The following is a 25916-nucleotide window of genomic DNA, read 5'->3' on the forward strand; positions in this document are numbered from 1 at the left end:
ATAACTAATCACTTTAGTCACGAGTGGGAGTATTCATACAATTTACATAATATACCGAACGTCTCTCAAATAAGAGCAAGTGTAAAATTAGGACTATACACTATAGCCTCTTTAGCCTTATGCTATACTCTCACTTTAATAAGCTGGAAGATAAATCTATCAAAGTATATAAAGAGACTAAGTGGGGTATTCTTACCAAAGTTAATGATTAGGACTAAACTAAAAGATCCTGCCAACGTTCACCTTCTCAAACTGAAAAGAATTTGTCTTCAAGGACAGTAATAGTGTTTCAGTTTTCAGCGAATGTAAGCTAAAATCATCCATCACAACCTGATGTTTTAAAGAAGACTTCAGCTCAATATTCTGCAACACTCTTCGTAAAACGTAATGTATACTTTATTATTTACTCTGTAATAACTCTGCTTGTCTCAAAACCTGCGTGAGTTTCTTTATTCTGATAAACACAGAAGATTACATTCTTCTTTTGTTTTCAACTGAAACTCATAGGAACAAATTGAAGGTGTGCAAATAATGGCAGAATTCACATTCATGAGTGAAAATTTAGTTGTACATTTGTAATAATATTTCAGTAAATTCATTCATTTTCTTTTCATCCCTTTATTAAACAGGGGTCGCCACAGCGGCATGAACCACCAACTTATCCAGCATATGTTTTATATGTCTCATCCACACACATACACTACGGCCAATTTAGCTTACCTACCTCACCTAAAGTGGATGTCTTTGGACTGTGGGGGTAACCGGAGCACCTAGAGGAAACCCACGCCAACACGGGGAGAACATGCAAACTCCACATAGAAAAATCCAACTGACCCAGCTGGGACTCAAACCAGTGACCTTCTTGCTGTGAGTAGACAGCGCTACCTACTGAGCCACCGCACCACCTAATTCTGTAAATTATGCAGCTTTATTTAAAGTTATTCAGAGTAATTTCATGTACTACTTATTAAACAGAAGTTGTAATTGTCAAAGACACATTTTTGTGTTTATAGGTTTTGTATATTTGTGTTTCTGTTATAAACTCATATTAATTTGAGTTCATTTATTGTTTAAAATACTTGCCAGAATGTACGAATGTGACATTTAATTTCAAAGCAGAGAATGTGCACCCTTGAAATGTTTGAAGTTATGGGATTTTTAAAGAAAAAGTTGCTTTTGGAATATTACAGATCACATGTTTAAGTTGAGTGAAGTGTGCGAGCATTGCATTATGGTTCAAACTAACATAGTGGCAGAAAGAAGCTATAACGAAAGTTCTTTTTTCTGAATTGTCTGGGACACGTTTTCACGGTGTCTGCTGAAAAGAGAGAGAGAGAGAAAAAAAAAATACACAGCAAAAACATCAGTACGAGGCTTGGCTATTATTTTATTTAGACCAGTGCAGATCTAGTAGTAGATGGCCTCCTCGTTTTATGAACTCCTATTTAACTCCTATTTATTAAAAAAAAACTCCTCATGACACAGTAATGTAGTCCAGGTTTTTATTCCAGTACATACAGCATGTCTAGAAAATAAATACATTGAATTACACAGTAAAAAATAAGTGAATTTTCATGATTTAAATTATGAATTTAAAGTCTTACTAAAAAATGTATTTACTCTAAATGTATGTTGCTTTACTGTTTCACTTTTTTAAAAAATGAGAAAAAAATGTTCCATTCTGTGCAAAACTGCTATCAAATTTGCAATGAGTGTGTTCTTCATGATTGTCGAAGGTCATGGTCGTGCTTGCTGTAATTAAAGAGACAGGAATAGAACAATAGTTGTGAGAGAAAAGCGATTTTAGAAATAAGTGATAGATCAGCCAAAAATGTTAAACCTTTATGAGCTGCTTTCTTCTGTTCAACAGGAAAGATGATTTTTTAAAGAATGCTGGTTGCTGGGACCCATCGACTTCCATAGTAGAAAAAGAAATACTATGGAAGTCAGTGAGTGCTAGCTATCTGCCTTTTTCAAAATATTTGCGTGTGTTTCAGAAGAAAGAAACTTAAATAGATTTTCATGGCAGAATTGTCATTTGTGAAAGTTTGTGTGCAGGCCCGTAGCCGCAGTCTATTAAAAGGGGTGGACCTTTTTGCAGTTATTCGCCTCAAATTATAAGGTTCAAATACTGCATTTTAGTGACATTTTATGCACTAATTTGTGCTGGATTAATTTGTGGGATGGTTATCATTACCATTCTTTTTGATGCAACAAAAATACTTCCTACATTTTTGTACAAAAAAAAAAGTTTGTTTACAAAAATGTATGTTTATTTACAAATGTACATTTAAACGGCAAGTTATTACAGTTTCATATGTAATGTAAATATTAGAAATATGAAAAAATACTAATCTGTTAAATGCTCATTTATTGTCATCAATCTCAAAAAACAAACAAAGACATAAAAAATATTGCAATCTGTTAAAACTGTAGCTTATATGCAAATAACATTTCTTGCTAGCTCATTTCCTCAGTCAGAATTTGTCCATTTAAATAATTAAAGCCTTCTTTTATTGGTTGTTTTATTGCTTATTCGTCTTAAAGCCTTCTTCTATTGGTTATTTTCACAATTTATGATGGCATACTAAATAGCCCCCCTGGCTACAGGCCTGGTGTGACATATCAGGTCACAACGCTGTATAATGCCATAGGACACAACTATTATACATACAAAGGAGATGGGCAATGATGAGGACATTGCCTGTAGTGTAAAGTAATAAATCACTAACTCACTACTCTTGAGTAGTTTTAAAAAGGCTATTTTTTACTCATACTTTTAGCATTATTTATAACAGATACTTTTAATCTACTTGCACTACATTTTTAGGGAAGTAGTGGTACTTTTACTGAAGTATGATGTTTCAGTACTCTTTCCACCACTGGATATTGCTGATGTTTCCATTTTTCAAAAGGCCTTTATAAAATGAGCTGAAACAACACAATTCTTGAGTTTTCTAGGGGGTGATATCTTAATTGTTGTCTGTTCAATTCACTTAAATTTTAAAAAATAAATAAATAAATAAATAAATACATAAATAAATGAATAAAATAAGTTAATATTATTCCTTCATGTTGTCCCAATAAAAAAAAACAATTGTGTGGAACCAAGAATTTTTACACTGTAGGTTTAAGGTTAGGGTTGTGTGTGTGTGTGTGTGTGTGTGTGTGTGTGTGTGTGTGTGTGTGTGAGAGAGAGAGAGAGAGAGAGAGAGAGAGAGAGAATGCTTTTGTGTTTACCTGCATCTTGCTATATATCCACATTAAATATTTGGCTACATCACTGTAGACCCCCGGACGGTTCACCTGTCCACAGCCTTCTCCCCAACTTGTTACGCCTGTGAGAAACCATTGACCATCATTTGATTTACATGCCAATGGACCACCACTGTCACCCTAAAGAGAGAATAAAAAGGTAAGGAGAAAATATGATACTGAATGAAAGCACGAACAGTTAAAGGTTAAACTACAATATAATATTTTAACACAAGGTGGCAGTATTTTCATGTCAAAACAGCAAGCTTTCGACAATAAGTGTGTGTAACCTGGCACGAGTCTTTTCCTCCTCTAAGGTCTCCAGCACACTGCATGTTCTCGGTGATTTCTCCATTGTAAACATTAGGTGAGTTACACACACTCGAGTCTATCAGGCTTACTGTGACCTCCATTAGAGAAGTAGAAACACTATCTGCAAACACACACATTGAGACATTACATTAGTGTTTTTAATACACAAATGAATAAATGTAAACTTAAACTAAATCTGAATACATGCGCATATACATACTACTGCCTTGTCGAATAACTCCGAAACCAGTTGTCCAGCATTGTTTGGCAGGTGGAAACGTCTGGCCAATCACAGGCAGGCATATGGGCTCTACATCGCCTTTAATGACATATAGAAAACACATTAGTGCTCCAAAGTGCTTCTTATTGAAGCATGATTTGCATAAATGTTCACGTATTGTACATCATGTAAAGTACTTAAGGCATAAAGAGATAGTTCACCCAAAAATAACTATTTCCTGTTCATTTGCCCACTCTCAGGTTATCACATTTTTCTTTAGTAGAACATTGAAGAAGAGTTTGGGCTTGAACCTTCAACCTTGAACCTTGGTGGTTCACAGAATGCAAGTCAACAGCTCTTTGATAGAATATGTGTACATTGTGTATTGCTCATCAAAATTGTAGCCTACCTAAAGTGCTTATCCTAGAAATTGCAACATATGTAACCTATGTAGCAATCATGTAACCTCTGTAAGTAAATAGAGCCTCAGTTCACATGAAACATTTGCAGAGACTCTATTAAAAATAATTATGTTATAAATAATGTTCAGTTTTTCTTGCAAAGACATTTCAAATTTAGTGTAATTTCTTTTACTGCAGTCTTTCACTTTATAAGACCTTAGCATACCACTATGAGTTACGGTTATTCTGTTTTGCCTGTATGTGTATATGTTTATTTTATTTATCTCTCAAAGAACTGGTAGGCATTTATTGTTATTTTTTTAATCGCAAAGGACAGCTGTTTCAGCTTTGCCAAGAATCTTCTTTAAGGTATTTAATGTTTAATGACATAAAAAATTACTTGTTTAATATTGAACTTTTTTTGTCAAAATTAATGTTGGAAAATTAACAGCAAATTAAATTTTTTGGGTAAGATATCCCTTTAATCCTCATCCTTTCCTTAAGTACCAAAACCTAACCATATATACACTAACCGGACACTTTATTAGGTACACCTGACCAACTGCACTTTAACGCAAATTTCTAATCAGCTAATCACATGGCTGCAACTTAATACATTTAGGCATGTAGACATGGTCAAGACGATCTGCTGCAGTTGAAACCGAGCATCAGAATGGGGAAGAAAGGTGATTTAAGTGACTTTGAACGTGTCATGGTTGTTGGTGCCAGACAGGCTGGTCTGAGTATTTCAGAAGCTGCTGATCTACTGGGAATTTCACGCACAACCATCTCTGGGGTTTACAGAGAATGGTCAGAAAAAAAAAATATCCAGTGAGAGGCACTTGTGGGGGCAAATGCCTTGTTGATGCCAGAGGTCAAAGGAGAATGGCCAGACTGGTTCCAAAGGCAACAGTAACTTAAATAACCACTCATAACAACCGAGGTATGCAGAATCGCATCTCTGAACACACAACATGTCCAACCTTGAGGCAGTTGGGCTACAGCAGCAGAAGACCACACAGGGAGCCACTCCTATCTAAGAACAGGAAACTGAGGCTACAATTCGCACATGCTCGCCAAAATTGTACAATAGAAGAGTGGAAAAACGTTGCATGGTCTGATGAGTCTCGATTTCTGCTGCAACATACGGATAGTAGGGTCAAAATTTGACATCAACAACATGAAAGCATGGACCCATCCTGCCTTGTATTAACGATTCAGGCTGGTGGTGGTGTAATGCTCTGGGGTATATTTTTTGGCACAATATTTTCATGGTCAGCAACAATACTCACATGCTGAGTATTGTTGCTGTCCATGTCCATCACTTTATGACCACATCTTCTGATAACTACTTCCAGCAGGATAACGTGCCATGACATAAAGCTTGAATCATCTCAGACTGTAATATGTAATATGTACCTTATAAAGTGGCCAGTGAGTGTAAAGTATGTAGGCAGCCTATTTTTTCATAGAAATATTTAGAGATAAATAAATTAAGATTCAGAAAAAGAAGAAAAAAAAAGAGAAAATCTTTAAAAACAAACATTTTAAGATGCAAATGATCAAAATTTACTTGTATAATATTTCTGAATCACACACACACACAAAGTTAATCTTTTGCCAAATGAGAGACACTCAAAAGCAAAACAGGAGAGAAGGATATGGGTTAATCATTTGCAGCTCTGTGTGCAGCTCAAACTCACTGGCAGGTTTATTGAGTTTCAGCAAGGCGATGTCATAGTTTTTTGTTGTTGGGTTGTACTTTTCATGTAAAATGATTTCCTTTACATAATACGGGCTGGGCAGCTTGAGCTGGGACACGAAACCTATGTACACTTTCCAGTTACTAGGCAACTGAGAGCCAGATGTTTCTCTAAGAAGAGGGGGAAAAGCATATTAATTTATCTGTTCATACAGCCATTTTTGATAGTATTTCCTAAATTGTTTATTAATATTATTTATAACTACAGACTACGACATTGTGTCTAACATGTAGACTTGTCATCAACTCTTCTGTCCATCTGTCTAATATACGGTGTACTAACTTGGGGAAGCAGTGAGCAGCAGTGATGATAAAGTCTGGAGCCACCAGAGATCCTCCACATGAGTGCTTTCCTTGAAAATGCAGACTGGCCTGCCATGGCCAGTGACCCTCAGCAGCCACGCTTCCCCCAATGATCCTTGATGAAACTGGTGGCCTTCCACAATCTGCTCAGGAAGAGATTGTTTAGACTTAGAAGGCATTATCAAGAAGCATTAACATGTGGCATCGGTGTAAACTTCTCACCGCAGCACTGCAGGGACACACTCTGCTGATCGGGACACGACGAACTACAATTACAACAACAACACTGTTACACACACACACACACACACAGTGTAAATACATAGTGCCGTTTGTTCCCCTACATCTATCATCATTTAAATTGGCCAAATTGTAAAACATTACATTTTATACAGTTGAAGGCAAAATTATTAGCCCTCCAGTAAAAGTTTAATTTCTGTTCCCAATGTTTCTAAGTGCTGTTTAATAGACAGAAGCCATTTTAAAAACATAATCGTTTTAATAAATAATTTCTAATAACTAATTTATTTTATTTTTGCTGCGATGAGAGTGTATAATATTTCACTAGTTATTTTGTAAGATACTATTCAGCTTAAAGTGTGGTTTAAAGCTTTACTAATTAGTTAGCAAGTTAAGTTAATAGGCAAGTCATTGGACAATGGTAGGTAATCAAAAAATAATATTTTCTTAAAGGGACTAATAATATTGACCTTAAAATCTGTAAAGAAAAAAAATTATAAAATAATAAACCTATTCAAACTAAACTAAAATAATAATTGATGAGTTCAGATGCAAAAACATCAAAGTTCCGTCTGGATTTTTCCTCTAAAATGTATTTTTCTTAGCCTTGTATGTTAATGTTCAGTTATTTCACTTTAAAGGCAATGGTGACAATAACCTATTCTTTGCACTTATGGTAAAATTATTGAAATTAAACACTGCAGCCTCAGAAAAAAATCAGACAGCATTTAGAGGTTGTCATCAAAACTCTTCAATTTCTCCAGAAGGAAAATACTATGTATTAATATTTGATAGTTTGTCCCCAATACTAAAATGTTGTTGTTCTATTAAACAGCACTTGGCAAATATATAAAAAATATATTACAATTTCACATAATAGATATAATAGTTTATGGATAATAGTTTCTCTTGTGCTGTTTTGCCATATTCAGTATTTAACTAGTTTATTGCATTCTTTGATGGAAGATGGAAAATTGAAGCTTAAACTTCAATTGTACAAACTCATATATTTTGTATACTTTATATACATGTACATCATGAAAAAACTGTTTTCCTTTGAGGTTGTATGTTGTAAATATGTGATTTGTAAATTCTTTAAACCTGCTGTAACTGCTGTAAAAAAGCAGTAAATTGTTTTGTAAAAAAGCAAAGCAATTGCAAGCAATTTATTTTACCTAGTGTTAACTCTCCCCTGGATGTTGTTTACAAGCTGACTGTTCACACTCTGAAACATAGGTGAGTTGGATTTCACGACACCATACGAATAACTCCTGTGGAGCACACAAACCCAAACATACATGAATATACATTCACACTGTTATCTTTGTTATTGCTTGCTTGTGATTCAATGTGTTGTCAGAATTCATGACTATTTTCATAGTGAATACCTGGTGGAAATTTCATTTTAAAAAAATCTAAAATCTCAAAACATATATTTGAAACAAAAAATTTGAATGTAAGATTGACAAATTTTTGAGTTATCACAAGACTAATCTGCATTTCTTGTGTGTATGGATATATGTTATACTTACTGTCTGAAGCCAAGCTGTTGGCAGGTTTGGTCAGCTATGTTTTTATTCCAGCCCTGTGCGCAGACTGGAAGAAAACTCCCAGACCTAGAGGTCAATACCTGCAATTCATTTCCTGTACCAATCCGCACTGCATAGGAAGATTGAAGGCATACCAGTTTATAATTTACAACTGGAAAAATATTTTTAAAAAGTCACTTTTGAGATGATTGACACTGACCACACTGAGATTCATCACTGCCTAGAGAACAGTCTTTCCTCCCATCACAGTTGACTGCTGAACCGGGACATGTGTCTGTCTCTGCGTCTCTCTCAGAAAAAGCCCACAGCGACGGTCCATAACGCACTGTGCATCAGCAGAAAAGTGACTTAAAAGTGAAGCCATGTAAAATTACTCTTTCTGGAGTTTGCACCAAATTCAAAGTTTAAATGTACATTGTAAAAAGACTCTGTAAATTTACTGTTAATATTATATCATAATTTCAGATTTTTTACATTTGCCATTTGGAACCTTGATATCTGCTCATTGATGTTAAAATTTAATATTTTGAAAGAATATACAATATGTAAATATTTAACAAGTTTTATAAGAAATTTTGGTTACGTGTTTAAGAATAAATTCTCCCCATTAACTAGCGGTTGTAAGATTGAGTTGGATAACAACAGAGTTGAGGATCCGTGCGCAGATTTATTAAAAGAATTGTCAGGCAGGCAGAGGTCAAACAGGAGCAAACAGTAACATGAAGGTAATCCAAAAGCGTAGTCAGCAAAACAGGTGAATGTTCGGGACAGGCGGCAAGACAACACAAAGCAATGAACAAAGCAAAGATCAAAAACCAAGAAATGACAAGGCAAGGAAAACATTTAGAAATGTTACAATGGAACAAGATTCAGCAAAGTCTGCATGTGTGTGTGTAATCGGGGAATCAGGGACTGGTGTGTCTAAGGTGCACGATGGGAGTTGCAGTTTATTAAAGTGACATATGTGTGGTTCTCCAACGATCTGGATAGGCTAGATTGCTGCTGATCGTGACAGTGGCGTATAACCTGCAATTTTAAGATACTAGCTGCTTATTAGTAAGTACAAATTTTGCATGGTTTTATTCTACCTGAATTAGAAGCAGCACGTGAAAGATAACAGAAAAGTGTGAGAAGTGCTTGGGTTTTATACTGTAATTTAAACACCAAGACAGAAAATATATCCCTTCATACTTTTAAAGATGTCAATAAAAGTCACCTTTTTAAAACTTTTCAACATCAAAAATGGTTGGAAGAAAGATCAAAGCCCCTTAATGCAATTCAAAAACATAACTATATTTAAAAAATCATATATCACAAAATACAGAAAACTGGAAAACATGGATGAATCACAAACTACAGGATATCTTTTTAAAGTGTAAGCCCTGGTTACAAAAAATGTAAAAGTTTACACATTTAAGAGAAAAGACGCATTGTATCAACCTAAGATTAGCGAATATGATGCTAATCAGAGACAGTATGTAACATAATTACATATAATATGCTTACCTCCCAGATACACAGCAATTACAACCAGGACAACTACAGCAGCAATGCCAGTGGATCCTCCATAGCAACACCTTTTGCTCCTGTATGAGACAGCTTGAGTTCTCTGTTGTGGGACTGCTGGAAGGAAACAGCAATGGTGATTATTGCTCAACTTCAACTCACTGACTACGATTTTGAGATGTGTTTGTAGGTAGTTTGTGTTATTAAGTTTTACTTGTCTCTACTACATGGGGAGCAGGAATTTGAGGTAATGGCTGAGGTATGTAGTACGGTTGGACTTGAGTGGTCGACAATATTTGTAGACTGGGATATGAAGGTGGAGGTGTGATGTTCTGAGTCACCACAGAGTCATATGAGGGAGGAGCCTCAGTCTGTATTCGTGAAAAAAGAGATTGTATAAAAGCAGCGAGCAAAAAAAATATGCAGATCTAGTAACACTGTTCATTCACTGAATTACATTCACAATATATTTATGTTAATTATTTAATCATTTAATATAATAAAATCTACTATCTGTCTCTCTTTCTCTATCTATCTATCTATCTATCTATCTATCTATCTATCTATCTATCTATCCATCCATCCATCCATCCATCCATCCATCCATCCATCCATCCATCCATCCATCCATCCATCCATCCATCCATCTATCTATCTATCTATCTATCTATCTATCTATCTATCTATCTATCTATGTATCCATCCATCCATCCATCCATCCATCCATCCATCTATCTATCTATCTATCTATCTATCTATCTATCTATCTATCTATCTATCTATCTATCTATCTATCTATCTATCTATCTATCTATCTATCTATCTATCTATCTATCTATCTATCTATCTATCTATCATCTTTGTGGGTGTGTGTATTCATATGACATTTCTCTCTAAACTCTCTAAATTTCTCTCTAAATGTCCTCCTCACCACTAGAGGGTGCGGTTAATCCTTATGTCTATACTATTCTTGTCTATCTGGCCAAATTAATTTCACTAACAATGACAACTCTCTAGAACATTATTCTAAAACTCTTTATTTCTGGTATATTTGAACGTGTTTTTGACACAGCAAGTATATATGATTTCAGGGATAGTAGAGAATTAAATGTCATTGAATCCAAAATTCTCCGTTTTTTCTGCTACTGTCTGAACTAACACATGCATTTGTTAATATCCATGAACACATACACATATTGAAATGATAAAGACAGCATGCTGCAGACAGAGCAATTTAGACACCTCAAGCCTTCTCTCAACAATTTAGTTGCATTTTTATGCATACAAGCAAATTTGTTACAAAAGATGTATTTCAAAATGTATATTCATTTCTGCTCCCATATTAATTGATTACAGCTATTCACTACTATACAGAGAATCACTTTTATAGCTATTATATACGACATAAAGAGTAAAATGCAGGGGTGTAGCAGAAGCACAGGTACAAAGTAGAGACTCAACACTGAGCCTATTTAGGGCATGAATTGCACACAAGAAAAAACACATTTTTATTGTATAATAATCTATATTGGTACACTAAAAATACAAATTAATACCTTAAGTGTATATTTAGGACATAAAAAGTTTCAAAGTGTACTTTTAACAAAGGCACTATATCTGTGACAGCTCGCGTACCTTATTTTCAGAGTGTAGGAAGTGAAAGTTTGTCTGAAAGTTTATAAGTGAAAGTTTACTTGTAAAGATACTTATGTCTATACAAAGTCAATATCATGTTTTTTGAGAGACTTTAAAAATTAAAGTGATATTGTGTTAATATTGAGCAGTCTACAATGCCCTATAATGACTGATAATTGACATACTGTAGTACCAAAGTTATGTGTGGTCAACAAAATGTTTAAAAGGGACCATCTAAATAAAGTGTTACTATCAAGTCTGAAATTACAGTGTAACAAGTTTTCTTATGTGACAAAAATACACTCACTGGCCAGTTTATTAGGTACACCTTACTAGTACAGGCTTGGACCCCCTTTTGCCTTCAGAACTGCCCTAATCCTTCGTGACACAGATTCAACAAGGTACTGGAAATATTCCTCAGAGATTTTGGTCCATATTGACATTATAGCATCACGCAGTTGCTGCAGATATGTTGGCTGCACATCCATGATGTGAATCTCCTGTTCCGCCACATTCCAAAGGTGCTCAAATGAATTGAGATCTGGTGGTGTTGACACGATGCTCAATTGGTACTAATAGGCCCAAAGTGTGCCAAGAAAATATCCCCCACACCATTACACCACCACCACCACCAGCCTGAACTGTGGATACAAGGCAGGATGGGTCCATGCTTTCATGTTGTTGATGCTAAATTGTGAACCTACCATTCAAAATCAAGACTCATCAGATCAGGCAATGTTTTTCCAATCTTCTATTGTCCAATTTTGTGTGAATTGTAGCCTCGGTTTCCTGTTCTTAGCTGACAGGAGTTGCACCTAGTGTGGTCTTCTGCTGCTGTAGCCCATCTGCCTCAAGGTTGGACATGTTTTACGTTTAGAGATGCTCTTCTGCAGACCTCTGTTGTAACGAGTGGTTATTTTTAATTACTATTGACTTTCTATCAGCTTGAACCAGTCTGGCCATTCTCCTCCGACCTCTGGCATCAACAAGGCATTTACGCTCAGAAAACTGCCGCTCACTGGATATTTTCTATTTTTCTATTCTCTGTAAACCCTAGAGATGGTTGTGCGTGAAATTCCCAGTAAATCAGCAGTTTCTGAAATGCTCAGACCAGCCTATCTGGCACCAACAACTATGCCACGTTCAAAATGACTTAAATCACTTTTCCTTCCCTATTCTGATGCTCGGTTTGAGCTGCAGCAGATCTTCTTGATCATATATCTACATGCCTAAATGCACTAAGTTACTGTGTGATTGGCTAAATAGAAATTTGCATTAACAAGCTGTTGGACAGGTGTACCTAATAAAGTGGCCGGTAAGTGTAAGATGTGTAATGTAAACTCGTTTAAATGTTTTAAAGGCTCTTCGTGGAATTATTAAATCTTTTTTAAGGGTGTGTTGTTTTTCTCTTTATAAAGATTATTATGTGAAATTCAGAGTCTGCCCTTCCTTTCTAAGGCACGTTGCAGGTCTTATTCTCTTTGATAGTATCTAGTTAGAACACGTACTTTATATTCCTCTCAGTGAATCAGTTACACCGTCACATGTAATATAGCTCAGGTTAATAACTGCTATAAATAATGTTTCGGCAACCAGCTATGTTACTAATTCTATATATGTTAATAATTAGTGACAGTAACTATGGATACAAGTCAACTAATCCAACTGGCGATTCGGACACAACAATGACAACTACTGACGACAAGCTTATCACAGAAAGAAAAGCATTCAGATAAAGATCAGAATTTCACACAAATGGAATTTCAGTGCCATTCGCTCAATAGTCAAAATAAAATGAACAATCAGAAATAAAGGTACTAAAGCTGTCAATGTACCAGCATCTTTTTAAATCATCCCACTTTATTTTCTTTTTAAGTACTTATATATGAACTTAGGTACAATATATACATTTAATATAGTCCTTTTATGACAGCTTTTGTACCATTATTTCTGATAGAGTACAAATAAAACAAGAAAATCAAAGTTATATCAAACTCTTCAACCGACTGACCTAATCACACACCTGAAATAAGGACTAAAATGTAAAAGTTGTTTTTTCTATGTTTGTTTAAAACAATATTTGTACCTGTTTGTGCTCCATATGTGAGTATCCGTTTAAAGCGGTCAGGTAGCCTCTACCTGTACTCTTCTTCAGCTATAGATTTGTTCTCTGTCATGCACCTGCTAGTGGCACAACTCTTACATGATCAGAGCGGGACGGGCTCAGCCTGCAGTAACTCATGTCTTCCTCTCCCACTCTTTCACCTGTTCAACAGGTTTTACAGCCAGCCTTCTCAAATAGAGTTTCTAAACAACATGTCCATAGAAACACACACAGAGAACATTCTGTCAGCTGCTTTCATCATAGATGAATAATCATTGCTGCATCATAATGTTGTCCTCGATCACACAAGTATGAATCCCATTTCACACAACAATCCACACAACTTCAAAATAAACAAAGGACAATGTGAGCGTCATATATGTTGAAGAGATAATTCAACACATATCAGGCTGGATAATTCACTCAAAATGGAAATGTACTACTATTTACTTTCAAATGGTTCCTTTAAGAGTTTCTTTATTCTGTTAAACACTAAAGAAGATATTTTGAAGAATGTTACAAACTGTCACTTCCATAGTAGGATAAACAAATATTATGGAGGAGTCAGTTGGCAAGAAGAAAGAAAGTCAAACAGGTTTGAAACTAATGAATAGTGAATAAATAATGATTTGAGTTTTAAATGAACTATCCCTTTAATACTAACTGTGAAAACGTGTCAAAAATCACAGGTTATTTGGAATGAAAATAATAAACACTGATTACTCATACATTCACAGGTACACAGTAACAAACCAAGCATAACCACATTTATTAATAGTATTTCCATTACTGAACTAGCAAATATGCGTCATCAACAGGTGTGTGTGTCTGACACACAGTAACACCTCAATAGCACACCATTTCTTTTATTCGTTAAGGTGTGTCAAACAAATAAGCAAAGACGGTATTTAAGTTATTTAAAAGGTATTTGTTATTAAGGTATTTAAATCACTGATAAATTCCCTTTGAACTCAATATTATTAAGGCCTTCGGGAATGACTATTCTGCCAATGCAGACTTGCTTACATGATTTATCAGGGAGGGGAACTGGTTTTGTTCACTTATATGAGCACATTATGATATGAAAACATTATGTTTTTTAGTATATACAGTGATTTTAAAGTTGAATTTGTGTATAAAGTATAGCAATGGTTGTACAATATGTATTTTCATATTTGAGATATTTTTGACTGGTCCTTAAAACTAAAATATTATAGTGCCTGGAGGAACCAAAAAGTGTTTTCAAAATGATGCCCTGGAAAAGTCTTATAGTTGAATGTTCTTCAAACAACCTTTTTTTTTCATGTGAGTAAAGAACATTTTTACAGACCAAAAAAAAAAAAAAAAAACATTTTTCTACTGTGAAGAACTTTATTACAGAATGAAAAGTTTCTACAGATGCTAAATGTTCTACAACAGAACTGTCAGTGTCAATAAAGAATCCCTATTTTAAAAGTATAGTTCACCCAAAAATGAAATGTGCTCACCATTTAGCCTCCCACAAGTGGTTCTGTCAAACACTAAAGAAGATATTTTGAAGAAAGCTGAAAACCTGTTACTTTTGAACACTATGGAATTCAACGTTTATAGGTTTCCAGCTTTCTTCACAATATCTTATTTTGTGTTTAACAGATGAAAGAAAGTCAACAGGTTTGGAACAAATAAAGGGTGAGTAAATGATGACGATTTTTCATTTTTGGGTAAACTATCCCTTTAAGAGTGATGACTATATTTCACATATCTGGCAACTCTTCTTACAGGTAAATAGTGCATTGTAAAAAATAAAAAGTTGAGTTAACTTAAAAATTTAAAGCAACCGGCTGCAAAGAAATTGAGAGTTTATTCAACCTCAGTGGTTGAATGCCTATGTACAAAGGCTAGTTTAACTCAAAAATACTTTACAGAATAAGTCGATTCAACTCAATTTCAAAAAATAATTTGGCACAACGTGAACCACTTTAGTTTAAAAACATAACATTTTCATTGAAAATAATGATTAATAATTTCATTCTAAATATGGAGTGAAATAATTTCATGAGTGAACTCAACACTGAGCTCAAAAATATACCCACCTAACTTAGAATTTTGAATTGAATTAACAATTTGTAAGTTGGATTTTTTTATAGTGTGCTCTTTATTTCTTAATGGAATTGCATCAGTTCCAAATGTTACTTTGTATTGGAATTCTTTTGTTTCTTATATTGATTAAAAAAATATGGCTCATCCAAAATAGCTACTTAATGACAATATAAAAGAACTCGTTTAGAATTATTCGTTGTACATATCCAGTGAATATAGATATCTTAAGTAAGATTTAAAAAAGATATTGATTCTGATTTTTTTTTCTTTTTTTTTTGTAAGCAACACCCAGAGTCCCTAGTTCCCTTGTTTTGGCAATGATAAAATGTTTATAATGTATAATAATAATAATAATAATAATAATAATAATAATAATAAACAGCCCTAGTTTGAAATCAAAAGTTCTTCTTCTTTTTTCTTCTTAAATTTATTAGTGGTTGACAAACAACAGATTGGTATATTTCTTCCACCAACTGGCATGGAGTGTGGATCATTATGACTTTGCCCTCCAGTCGTCTCACCCACCTCTTTCTTTTCTTAAATTATCTCCCACAAATAAGTATTTTTAAGATACTGCAGTAAAAAGTTAAAGCATTCCTGAGTTATTTTGTAGAATGTCATTTAATTTAAAATGAACTTTTATTCTAAATTCTTACTTAGAGTCTTCCTTTCATCTTCATGCTGTGTAATATGTTCAACTGTCTCTTGTTCACAAAACTCACATTGTCCTGTATACCATGTTTGCCCATTTTAAAAAGTGTATACTATTTAATTTCGTGTGAAATTAAGAGAATCTCACCCTAGCTATTATTATCTCCTCTCTTCTGTTTTTCCATATACTTCTCATTTTTAATACTTTCTTTCGAACTCTGTAAAACCACCATCCCCTTTTCTCATTATCTTATTGTTTTTGCCACCTTTGCTTCATTCTTTCTTAATAATACTCTTAATTTCAGTCTTACTTATACTTACATTTAGACTAATGTCATTATTTTTAATAGCTTGTTATGCTTCCTTATCTGCAATTTCATTTCCTTGAACACCAACATGTGCAGGTACCCATACAATATTACTGTTATACCCATCATTTGAATTCCATATAATGTTTCCATTATTTCCATTAAAATCTCTGGTCTACCTTCTGATTTATCATAGCCAGGGAAGAACTTGAGACTGAACAGATGACTGATTTCAAAGGTCTTATCTACTCTACCTATTGTATTGCTAATAACAATGCAATCATTTCTCCTGTATACGTTGACATCTGATCACTAATCCATCAAAAGTTGAATTCAGAAATTCACTCTGTTTCAGTATACTAGCATGTTCATTTTCTAAAACTAATAACAGTGTGCCATTCTTTGAACTAGTACGCTAGTCTGAATTCAGCCTAATTAGTTGATGCAGATCAGCTGAGTGGAGGTTATAACTATGGGAGTCTCTAAACGCTGTAGTATGTAGTTAGCTGGTGGTTAGTCAGGAAACCTTGTGAGAGTCTCTAATTAGAACAGATAGGATATCAACACGAGTTTAAATCCACATATGGAATTAATTTGTTTGTAGTCTTATAAAACTGTTAGTGTTAGTGAAGTCTCACATACAGCTAAAGAAACGGCATCACATCCATGTTCAGTTAGAAGGCCAGTAAACTAGACTCCTTTCCCTTGGTCTTTCTTCTCTCAGTGTGTGATGGCCATGACGCGAAGACGAGAGTTGAGCACACTCAGGACGGAGGAGAGCAGAGCGCGCTGGAGACTGACCATCATCACCGTCTGCTGTGTGCTGGCCATAATGGTGTCTTTGATCGTGGGCTTGTACTTTAGTAAGAATTGTTGCATTTTATTCAGTTGCCTGTCTTTTATCATTTGTAAAAAAATAAAAATAAAAATGGTAGGCAATTACCAACAACAACAACAAAATCTGTTTATCTTCAGCTGTTAGGGTGGTGAACAGCAAGTTTTTCTTTTGCTCTGGCTCTTTGAAGTTCATTACAATTGAGAAGGCTTGCAATGGCAGGGCTGACTGTGCAGGCGGCGAGGACGAAAATGTGTGCATTTCCAAACTACGGATCAATGACACTTTTCCAGGTGACTTTTCTTATTTATTAGTGTGAAGCAATACATGCCCAAAAAGAAAGTTTTAGTTTCCACAAATGACCAGTTCATGATCATTGAAAGAACATTTTAAAGTTCAAGATAACTTTTCCCTAGGCCTGTAACCAGCCTGGTTAAAGGGGTGGTTCTTTATTCTCTAAAAGTGTACTTTTGCAGTTATTGGCCTCATTTTATATTTAATTATGAGACTTAAATACTCGATTTAGTGACATTTTAAGCTCTATTTTTGGCTGGATTGTTTTTTTGAATTGTCAGCAACACCACAATTTTTGATGAACCAAAAATATTTGCTAAAGAGTTAGAATAAAGAAATACGGAAACAACTACTTTTGTTTAAAAAAACAAATTTGACATTATATATCATTAGAATTAAAACTGTAGCCTATTGTCATTTATTAGACAAATAACAAACTGGCCAGCACATTCAACTTTTCTCAGTCAGAATTTGGCCATTTGAATGATAATAATAAAAACAATACACTGTAAAACCCAAAAAGTTAAGGTAACTCAAACCATTTGAGGAAACTGATTGCAACAAACCATTTAAGTTCAAAAACTAATCCTAATGAGTACTGTAAACTTACTCCATTTGAGTAAACGATGGCAATTTGAGCACAGTAAAACCTAATAAATGAAGAGAACTCCATTCATTTGATAAAGCTGACTGTTGGGTTTCACAGTGTAGTAATATTAATAATAATAATAATAATAATAATAATAATAATAATAATAATAAATACAAAATTTGAAGATTCATGGACGACAAGAACAGCCTAATTAGCATTAAAAAATTTGTATGCTTTTGAAAATGAACCTTTTTATTAGTATTAATGGTTTCTTGGAAACACAAAACATTCTTTGAGAGAAAACATTTTCTTAAAATAATGAATTTATTAATTTATGCTAAGAAATGTTTCCTTTAAGAGCTGTAAACCCAAAAACATTCTTCCATGCATGGGATCACTGCAAAACACCTCTTTGGTGGAATGTTTCAATTCCACAAAAGGTTCCTTAAAGGGGTTTAATAAAAATAGAAGTTATTATTAAAGTGTATGTTAACAAAAACATTTTTTTTAAAATAAATCTTAATATAATAAAATTTGATAAACAGATGTATTTTTAGATTAAAATTAATGATACATTTTTTTTATAAATCTGTAAATACAGTAACTTCATGTTTTTTAAATAATATTTTAGACCCATTTAAACGGTCAACTTTTAAACGGAAACTATAATATTTTTGTATCGGATGTCCATCACGTAAGAATTGTCATATTAAGTCTGTAAAAAGTTGAAAGGCCCTGCTTTAGATTATTATTCACAGTGTAAAACGACAATAAAAAGACAACTAAAAGATTCTCAGTGTAATCAAAAACAAGTCATCACTATGAAAGAGAGACTATATTTATAATTATGATGACCATTAAAAGTTTTTTATGGAACGGTTTTCTACAAATTTAAGACTTCATTGTGGCCGTTCTTTAAGTACAAAGATGCATTTTAAGAACGTAATCATCTATATTTACCTATGCAGTGAGGCTGATGGGGGACAGACTGGTCCTGCAGGTGTACATTAATGCGAGTGGATGGAGAACCGTGTGTGCTGACAACTGGAGGACAAAGCACACTCGCTTAACCTGTCAACAACTGGGTTATACAGTGTAAGTAGAGCACACAGGCCACAATGCTTGAAAAACTATTATTAATACTCTAAATTAAACCATATGCAAGTTGTGTGAGGTATAATGAAAACATTTGATCCCCTCCCTATTGAGTGCATACAGTGTTTATCCTGGAATAAATCCACTGTATTACAGGAGTCCACGTAGTACACGAATCCCAGTGAGAAGTTTGTTCTTTAACCCTCAAAACGAATTTGCTACAGTCAGCAATGACTCTGAACAATCTGATATTCAAAGTTTCCTCTCAGCCAGGTGAGATGGGAATACGCAGCTCAACCATTTGTGATGTTCTCCATGATCACCACATGGAGAAATGATTCTCTTTCTCCCTTTCTCTCTCGCAGTAATAAATGTTCCTCTGGCTCAGTGGTGTCTGTGTCCTGCTCTGGTAAGATGTGTGTTTTCATAAATTATGAGGATGCTCTGATAAATGACGGCATGGATTGCACTGTACTATTGAATGTTGTTTTTTGTTTATTAATGCTGTCTTAATCATAGAAAAGCAACACAAACTGACAGCAATTTGTAACTTTTTATTAGTCGCTAATTTGTATGAATTCTTAAGATCTCATTGGTACAATTTAGTACGATTTGCTTACCCAGTGACAGGTTTAGGGGCCGGGTTGGGTGCTACGCCTCCTTTTTAAAATTGTACATTGAACTCGTACATTGACTGAACTTATTCAAATAAGCCACTAAACTGATAAACGTAAAACTGATAGGTTTCCTTGAGATCAAGCTAAGTCTTTTGATTTGGTAAGCAGGAAATATGGTGTGTTTTGGCAAACTGAATTTAAGAAGCTATCTCCTAATTTTTTTTAAATAACATTTGGCATAACAATTAATGTTTATTACTCCCTTTTTTCTGGTCTAAATGTTTAGTAAAGGCCAAAAACATGACAATAGCTAACATTTTCAGAAGCTGTTTTCAGGACAATTGTGTCATTCAGTTCAGTGTCATTGCTTATGTTTTGCTCTACAACATGGCGGACTGATGAAGCTTGTTAAAGCTTTATAATGTAAAAAAGTAAAGCAACAAGAAAATATTTTCTAAAATATAAAGCTAAAATGTTTGTGTAAGGGCTTTGTGTATCGAGAATAATTTAGAACAAAAGAAACAAATAGATTCTTTTAAACTCCTGAGCTGGATTTGGTCGCAACTCATAGGAAGTTGAATAAGAATAAAAAAGTGGATTGTATTAAACTGCAATTCAAAGACACTAAACAATCTGTAAATTTAATCAAGTTAGGAAGCATATGAATCTCTTGTTTCTGATTCAAATGAACATCTGCAGACTGTGGTGAGGTGGTGGGAGAAGACCGTATTGTTGGTGGAGTGGAGACATCCATCGAGCACTGGCCGTGGCAGGTCAGTCTTCAGTTCAATCACCGGCACATGTGTGGAGGATCTTTATTGTCCACCAGCTGGATCATCTCAGCAGCTCACTGCTTTACAGGGTGAGCCATGTGTGAGCCAGAACAAAAGCACTTTAAATTGGTTAAATCCATTTTTTTTAGTTAAATGACGAGTAAAAATGTAAACTTAAAGCAGCTTTCCAATGTTTTTCTTTCTCTTTACAATAATGAAATGGATTTATACCTGTATGTAATTGACTGTGCGTCAGTTGGTTCATGTGGATGATTTGTCTTTCTGTGTCAGCCGGACACAAGAGCTGAGTCGCTGGACTGTGGTGTTGGGTCAGACCAAAGTGATGGACGTCGTCGGTGTCAGTGTAGATATGATTGTTATCCACAAAGACTACAACCGCTTGACTAATGACTTCGACATTGCCATGCTGAAACTTACCTGGCCTGTCAAAACTGGAGGTAAAGTACTTCATTGTTGAACCACTGTTATGGTCGAGGCATTTGTTAGTTAGATCCATATTTACACATTTCATGAAAACTTGAACAAAAAAACTGTAGGTTGCTAAATTATTATTTTTTTTTTTTGTAGTGATGCAAAATAAGAATCATTCTAGGTTCCTTAAAGAAATTAAGAGGCTGATTCTAAAGGAACCCTATAGAGTAAATATAGGGCCTCAATATACTTACAAAATAAAGTTTGCAAACAAAAAATAAAGTATTAAGCAAAAATAAGCACCTTTAATGTATATGACAGTAGAGATTATTGACAGGAAAGCATGGGGAGCAGAGAAAGGGGAAGGATCGGCATAGGACCATGAGGTGGGAATCGAACTCGGGACGCCGTGAGCACTGGAGTGCATGTCGACGCACAAACCACTACACCACTGGCGCCAACCACCGAGGTGGTCTTACAGCCTAGTAGGTCAGGGCCTGCCGTAAACGCCCAAGTTCCTTTGTCAAATAAGGCCACAAAGTGGAACGTGAAGTGCCAAGTGAAAAACAGCATCGCAAACTCAGTTGACTTAAAAGCAAAACAGAAGGAGGATTGCAATTGACTAGACAGGCTCTTTTAAAGGCAATGCTAAAAAATGTTGTACTGTGTGTATATATATGTATAGCAATATCACACGAGTAGCAGTGCGATATGGCTGTATATCGGCACTGAGTGCCTTAGTGCCCCCACCAGTGCCGATATACAGCCATATCGGACTGCTACAAGTGCGATATTGCGTTTATACAACAGTTTGACGGCCTAATAGTGTATATAAAAACAAAATCAAACATGGAGAGTCTCAAATCCTTTTGTATGAGGAACTACTTTCTTCCACCTTGGATTCAAATCATAAGCTGACAGTTAAACAGTTGAGCAAGCATCTTTTAAACTTTGGATCTGTAGTGTCTGCGTTTTGCTGGCTGTATGTGGGCGGAGTAATACACAAAGGGTAAAGAGGCTGTACGGGTGCTGATAGTACTTGTATATATTACGGCTATCAGCCAATCAGATTCGAGAACCAGACAGAACTGGTGTGTGTGTGTGTGTGTATATAAAATTCATTTTCAAATTGTAAACATTTTTGCTCTGCTGGATTTTGTTTTATTATTTTAATTTGCAGTTCTTTTTTTGTTTTCAAATTTCATTTTTATTTCTCAAATAATTTTTTGCCTTGCGATTTTTTTTTTTTTTTTTTTTTAATTTTTTTTAATTTTTATTATTATTATTATTATTTTTTTTTTTTTTTTGCTCAACTCTTTATGCTTGCAAAACTTTTTTTTTTTTAACTTGCACTGACTCCATACAACCATTGTGTGTGTGACTGTCAACTTTACACATTTCACATTCATACTGTAGTACTACTATGTGCATGTTGGATATAATATAAATGTGTACCCTTTTGGTACAAAGATATACCTTATCAAAAAGGTACTGCACCTGTGACTGTTTGTACCTTTATTTCAGAGTGCTTCAAAGAACCTTTTGTGCACCTGACAATTTTTATGGATGTTTAAGGTTCTTCGTGGATCCATCAATACCAATAATAAACTGTTTGTTTTTATAGCTTAGCAACTGACAGCCATTAATACCCTTTATTGTTAACTATGTTATTGGTCACACACTTCCCGTTTCTCAATTTACTCAGAGTTACATTTACTCTGGGTTTAGAATGACAGGGTTAAGTGTGAAAGCCCTTACGAACGTATAATTAGTGGTCTTCTGCACTTGTTTTATGCCTACATCTAGAATCGATCTTACCGGTTTGTTTACCACCGCACCAGCTGGCCATAAAAGACATGCTTGTGGTGACTGGATGGGGATTGCTAAAAGAGGGAGGTAAGGGAGATATTTATGAACACTTAATGGATTAACATCAACTCGGGTAAGGCATAACTGTGACCTTCTACCCATTTGAGCAGTAAGCCTTCTGTTGTGTTTCTCTCTCATCCTCTATATTGTTTTGTGTCCAGCATGTCCTCTTTCTGGTTGGTTTGACAGGTGCACTGCCCACAGTGCTGCAGAAAGCCTCTGTGCCGCTGGTCAACAGGTCTGAGTGTTCCAAACCCACTATTTACAGTTCCAGCATTACTCCCAGAATGCTCTGTGCTGGATTCCTCGAAGGAAATGCAGATGCATGTCAGGTAACAATACAGGCTAATTGTATCTAAGAGTTATACATGCGCCAGCCACTTTATTAGGTACAACATGTTTATACCAGGCTGAATTTTTTTAATTGTTTGTGACAGATTTAACAAGTCATGGAAACATTCATTTGTGATGTTAATCTATATTGTCATGGCATCATGAAGACATGACTCATGAGTGATGTGAATCTGCCATTCCACCACATCCCGAAGTTGACCTGTTGGATTTGATCGAGTAATTGTAGAGGCCATCTGATTATACAAACTCAATGTAAACAAGTTTGAGATTTGTTTTGTGCATTATCCTGCTCAAAGTGACTTTACAAAATTGGTGCACTGAAGTCCTGGGTTGCCAGGTTTTTCCAGCAAAATTGGGTTAAAGCAATTACTGTGGGTTGTCTTTTAAATTGTGGTTTAAAGTTTTTACATAATTATATTTATATAGTTGCGTTGTAATATTTGAAAAGTGTATTTTCTACCAATGATTAACTAATGACATGCTGAGTTTTTATATAATTGGGCTAGATTTAATAAGCCATTGGTCTTTTTTTTTTTTTTTTTTTTTTTTTTTTTGTGTGTGTGTGCAAATGATGGATGGATATGGTCCGAAACAAAATTGTGTATACTGGGCCTGGTAGTACCAGTCAAGCATTTAAGCACATTAAAGTGTGCCAAGAATCGACCACCCACACCATTACTCCACCTACAGCCTGAATTGTTGATACAGGCAGAACGGACTGGACCCATGCTTACATGCTGTTTACAGCAAACTCTTAACCCTACAATTTGAATGCCACTGCAGAAATCAAGACTCTTTACACCATGGAGCCTTTTTCCCAATCTTCTCTTGCCTAATTTTGATGAACCTGTGTGAGTTCTAGCATTTTGAAGTCTTCTCTCTCTTTCAGGGGGACAGTGGGGGTCCGCTCGTGTACCTCTCATCACGTTGGCAGTTAATCGGCATAGTGAGTTGGGGAGTGGGCTGTGCACGCGAGGGAAAACCTGGAGTTTACGCTGATGTTACTCAACTTCTAGACTGGATCTACACTGTAATGGAGGTATGTTTCACATGAGTGTGCACATTGAAGGGACATTCTACCAGAAATGTACATTTTCACTTCTAAAATAAGTGACAGGGCCTGAGCTTTGAACTTGTTGTCAAAAACAAGCATATAATTATACAATTCAATTATAGAACGCATCCTTGATCAAAGTCAGCTTCTCCATCAAGTTATGCCACTTCATCTGATTCAAAGCCTTAAAGGTGTACTGCACACATTTCATGTTAAAATTAATGCTAATGTAGACTGACAGAAACAACGGGGACAATAGTAAATTTATTTGTATCTTTGTAGTATTTATTTGCAGAATTTATTTATAATTTATGTCAATATGTCTGATAACTTAAATTTGCTATTTAAGTTTTTTTTCCCTAAATAACAGTTTTTAGCATAACAGTACTATTAAAGCTGTAGGTTCAGATTGGCTGAGGACAATGACAGGGTTTGTAGATTTTATAAAAGTGTTTTTAACAAATCTGAGAAGCAAATGAATGACATGCTTCTTTACTGAACAACTCGCAGAAATCAAACATCAGTCCATTTTAGACATTTTTGGGATGAAATACTTTTTATGCACTGCTTTTGTTTTTATTTCAGGGACAGATAGTGTACGTTTCTGGTAGAATATCTCTAATATACGATGAATAATGATCTAATTAAACACTGATTGCCTTTTTGTTGTTGTTTTTAAGAGAAATCCGTGAGATGAAGCATCACTTCATGCTTTCATGATATGAGGAAAGAAGATTATTTTGCTTTTCCTCAGTAGTGTTCATTAATTTAGATGTAAAATTTTTAATAATATTATCTTAATGTTCAATTTGAAATGATACCAAAACATTATGCATTTTTAGTCACATTAGCGGTAGCGCTGATATTTTTCCCAGCCATCCTGTTTGTTTACTGTCAAGTTATTGAAATACTGTAAATGTTTTAATATTTTTTTCATGTGCACCAAAATAAATAAAATAATAAAAGCTTTTACTTGAAACAATCCAGCACACAAGTTTTATCCAAAACATTTTATTTTAGTAGCTTATAATAAAGAAAAATATGCGTGATTGTGCAGTCCCATGTGGAATAACAGGCCCGCACGCTGACTTGAGGTAACAATGGGATCAAGAATTTTGGATTATGGGTTGAGTGGAGCATCTATGATACAGCATGAGGTTTACATTCAGTATGGCAGGGACTGATGTCAAACAATGTCTGCAGTTCAACTGACATTTCAGTAACTGGTTTGGCTAAACTCAGTCATTTTTCAGACATTGCTGACTCCTGAGCCCTTGAGGTCTCCATTCACATTAGTATAACTTGTGTATTAACTGCTGCAGAGTTCATAAAGCATCTGAATGTGTCTGATCCAGCTTAAATAAATAAATGATAATAATAAATACAATGGTACTCACTCTCAGGGCATCCATGATGTACGGGATGTTAGGTGTAATGATTATTAGCGGTAATTTGTGGTCTCTCCCTGGTCATTCATAAAATGCAAGTCAATGGCTACCCACACTGTGAAGCGCACACACACACACACAAAATATACAGGCAAAACAAAACCAACACCCATGATTCCGGATAAGACTGGTCTTCTAAAAAGAAACATCATATTGCAGGATACTGAACAATTGACATTACTTTCAATGGAGTCTAACCAGACTGCGCCACCTTATTGTCACAGTAT

General features: G+C 34.9%; 2 protein-coding genes across 8 annotated transcripts; one reads left to right on the forward strand and one right to left on the reverse strand.

The window, feature by feature from the left end:
* Positions 1-25223, forward strand: tmprss4b (transmembrane serine protease 4b). 6 transcript variants are annotated; one of them, XM_087251343.1, is made up of 16 exons: positions 7-384; positions 630-867; positions 3290-3415; positions 3573-3622; positions 9557-9685; positions 17051-17189; positions 17302-17454; positions 19016-19142; positions 19299-19415; positions 19508-19551; positions 20459-20621; positions 20824-20990; positions 22771-22860; positions 23023-23165; positions 24077-24226; positions 24922-25223. In XM_087251343.1, the coding sequence occupies exons 5-16, from the start codon at positions 9683-9685 to the stop codon at positions 24931-24933; spliced, it is 1308 nt and encodes a 435-aa protein (XP_087107469.1). In that variant the 5' UTR covers positions 7-384; positions 630-867; positions 3290-3415; positions 3573-3622; positions 9557-9682; the 3' UTR covers positions 24934-25223.
* Positions 1489-13443, reverse strand: tmprss13b (transmembrane serine protease 13b). Of its 2 annotated transcripts, none has more exon segments than NM_001082844.1 (13): positions 1489-1752; positions 3241-3396; positions 3546-3688; positions 3788-3886; positions 5892-6061; positions 6234-6396; positions 6476-6519; positions 7669-7764; positions 8026-8152; positions 8243-8368; positions 9550-9663; positions 9764-9920; positions 13271-13443. In NM_001082844.1, coding segments are annotated over 13 exon segments (1425 nt in total). In that variant the 5' UTR covers positions 13286-13443; the 3' UTR covers positions 1489-1737.
* Positions 25224-25916: the final 693 nt, after the last annotated feature.

The sequence above is a fragment of the Danio rerio genome, chromosome 5 (genome assembly GCF_052040795.2).
Source record: "Danio rerio strain M-AB ecotype USA chromosome 5, GRCz13ab, whole genome shotgun sequence".
In the NCBI taxonomy this organism is placed as follows: Eukaryota; Metazoa; Chordata; class Actinopteri; order Cypriniformes; family Danionidae; genus Danio; species Danio rerio.

Bases quoted from the DNA above. Each gene is read 5' to 3' on its own strand.
- tmprss4b (XM_087251343.1), top strand. The intron at 17,190-17,301 runs GTAAGAATTGTT...GTTTATCTTCAG, and splicing joins GATCGTGGGCTTGTACTTTA to CTGTTAGGGTGGTGAACAGC. The intron at 19,552-20,458 runs GTAAGATGTGTG...GAACATCTGCAG, and splicing joins GGTGTCTGTGTCCTGCTCTG to ACTGTGGTGAGGTGGTGGGA.
- tmprss13b (XM_087252468.1), bottom strand. The intron at 8,369-9,549 runs GTAAGCATATTA...GCTGATGCACAG, and splicing joins AATTGCTGTGTATCTGGGAG to TGCGTTATGGACCGTCGCTG. The intron at 6,397-6,475 runs GTGAGAAGTTTA...CTTCCTGAGCAG, and splicing joins TGTGTCCCTGCAGTGCTGCG to ATTGTGGAAGGCCACCAGTT.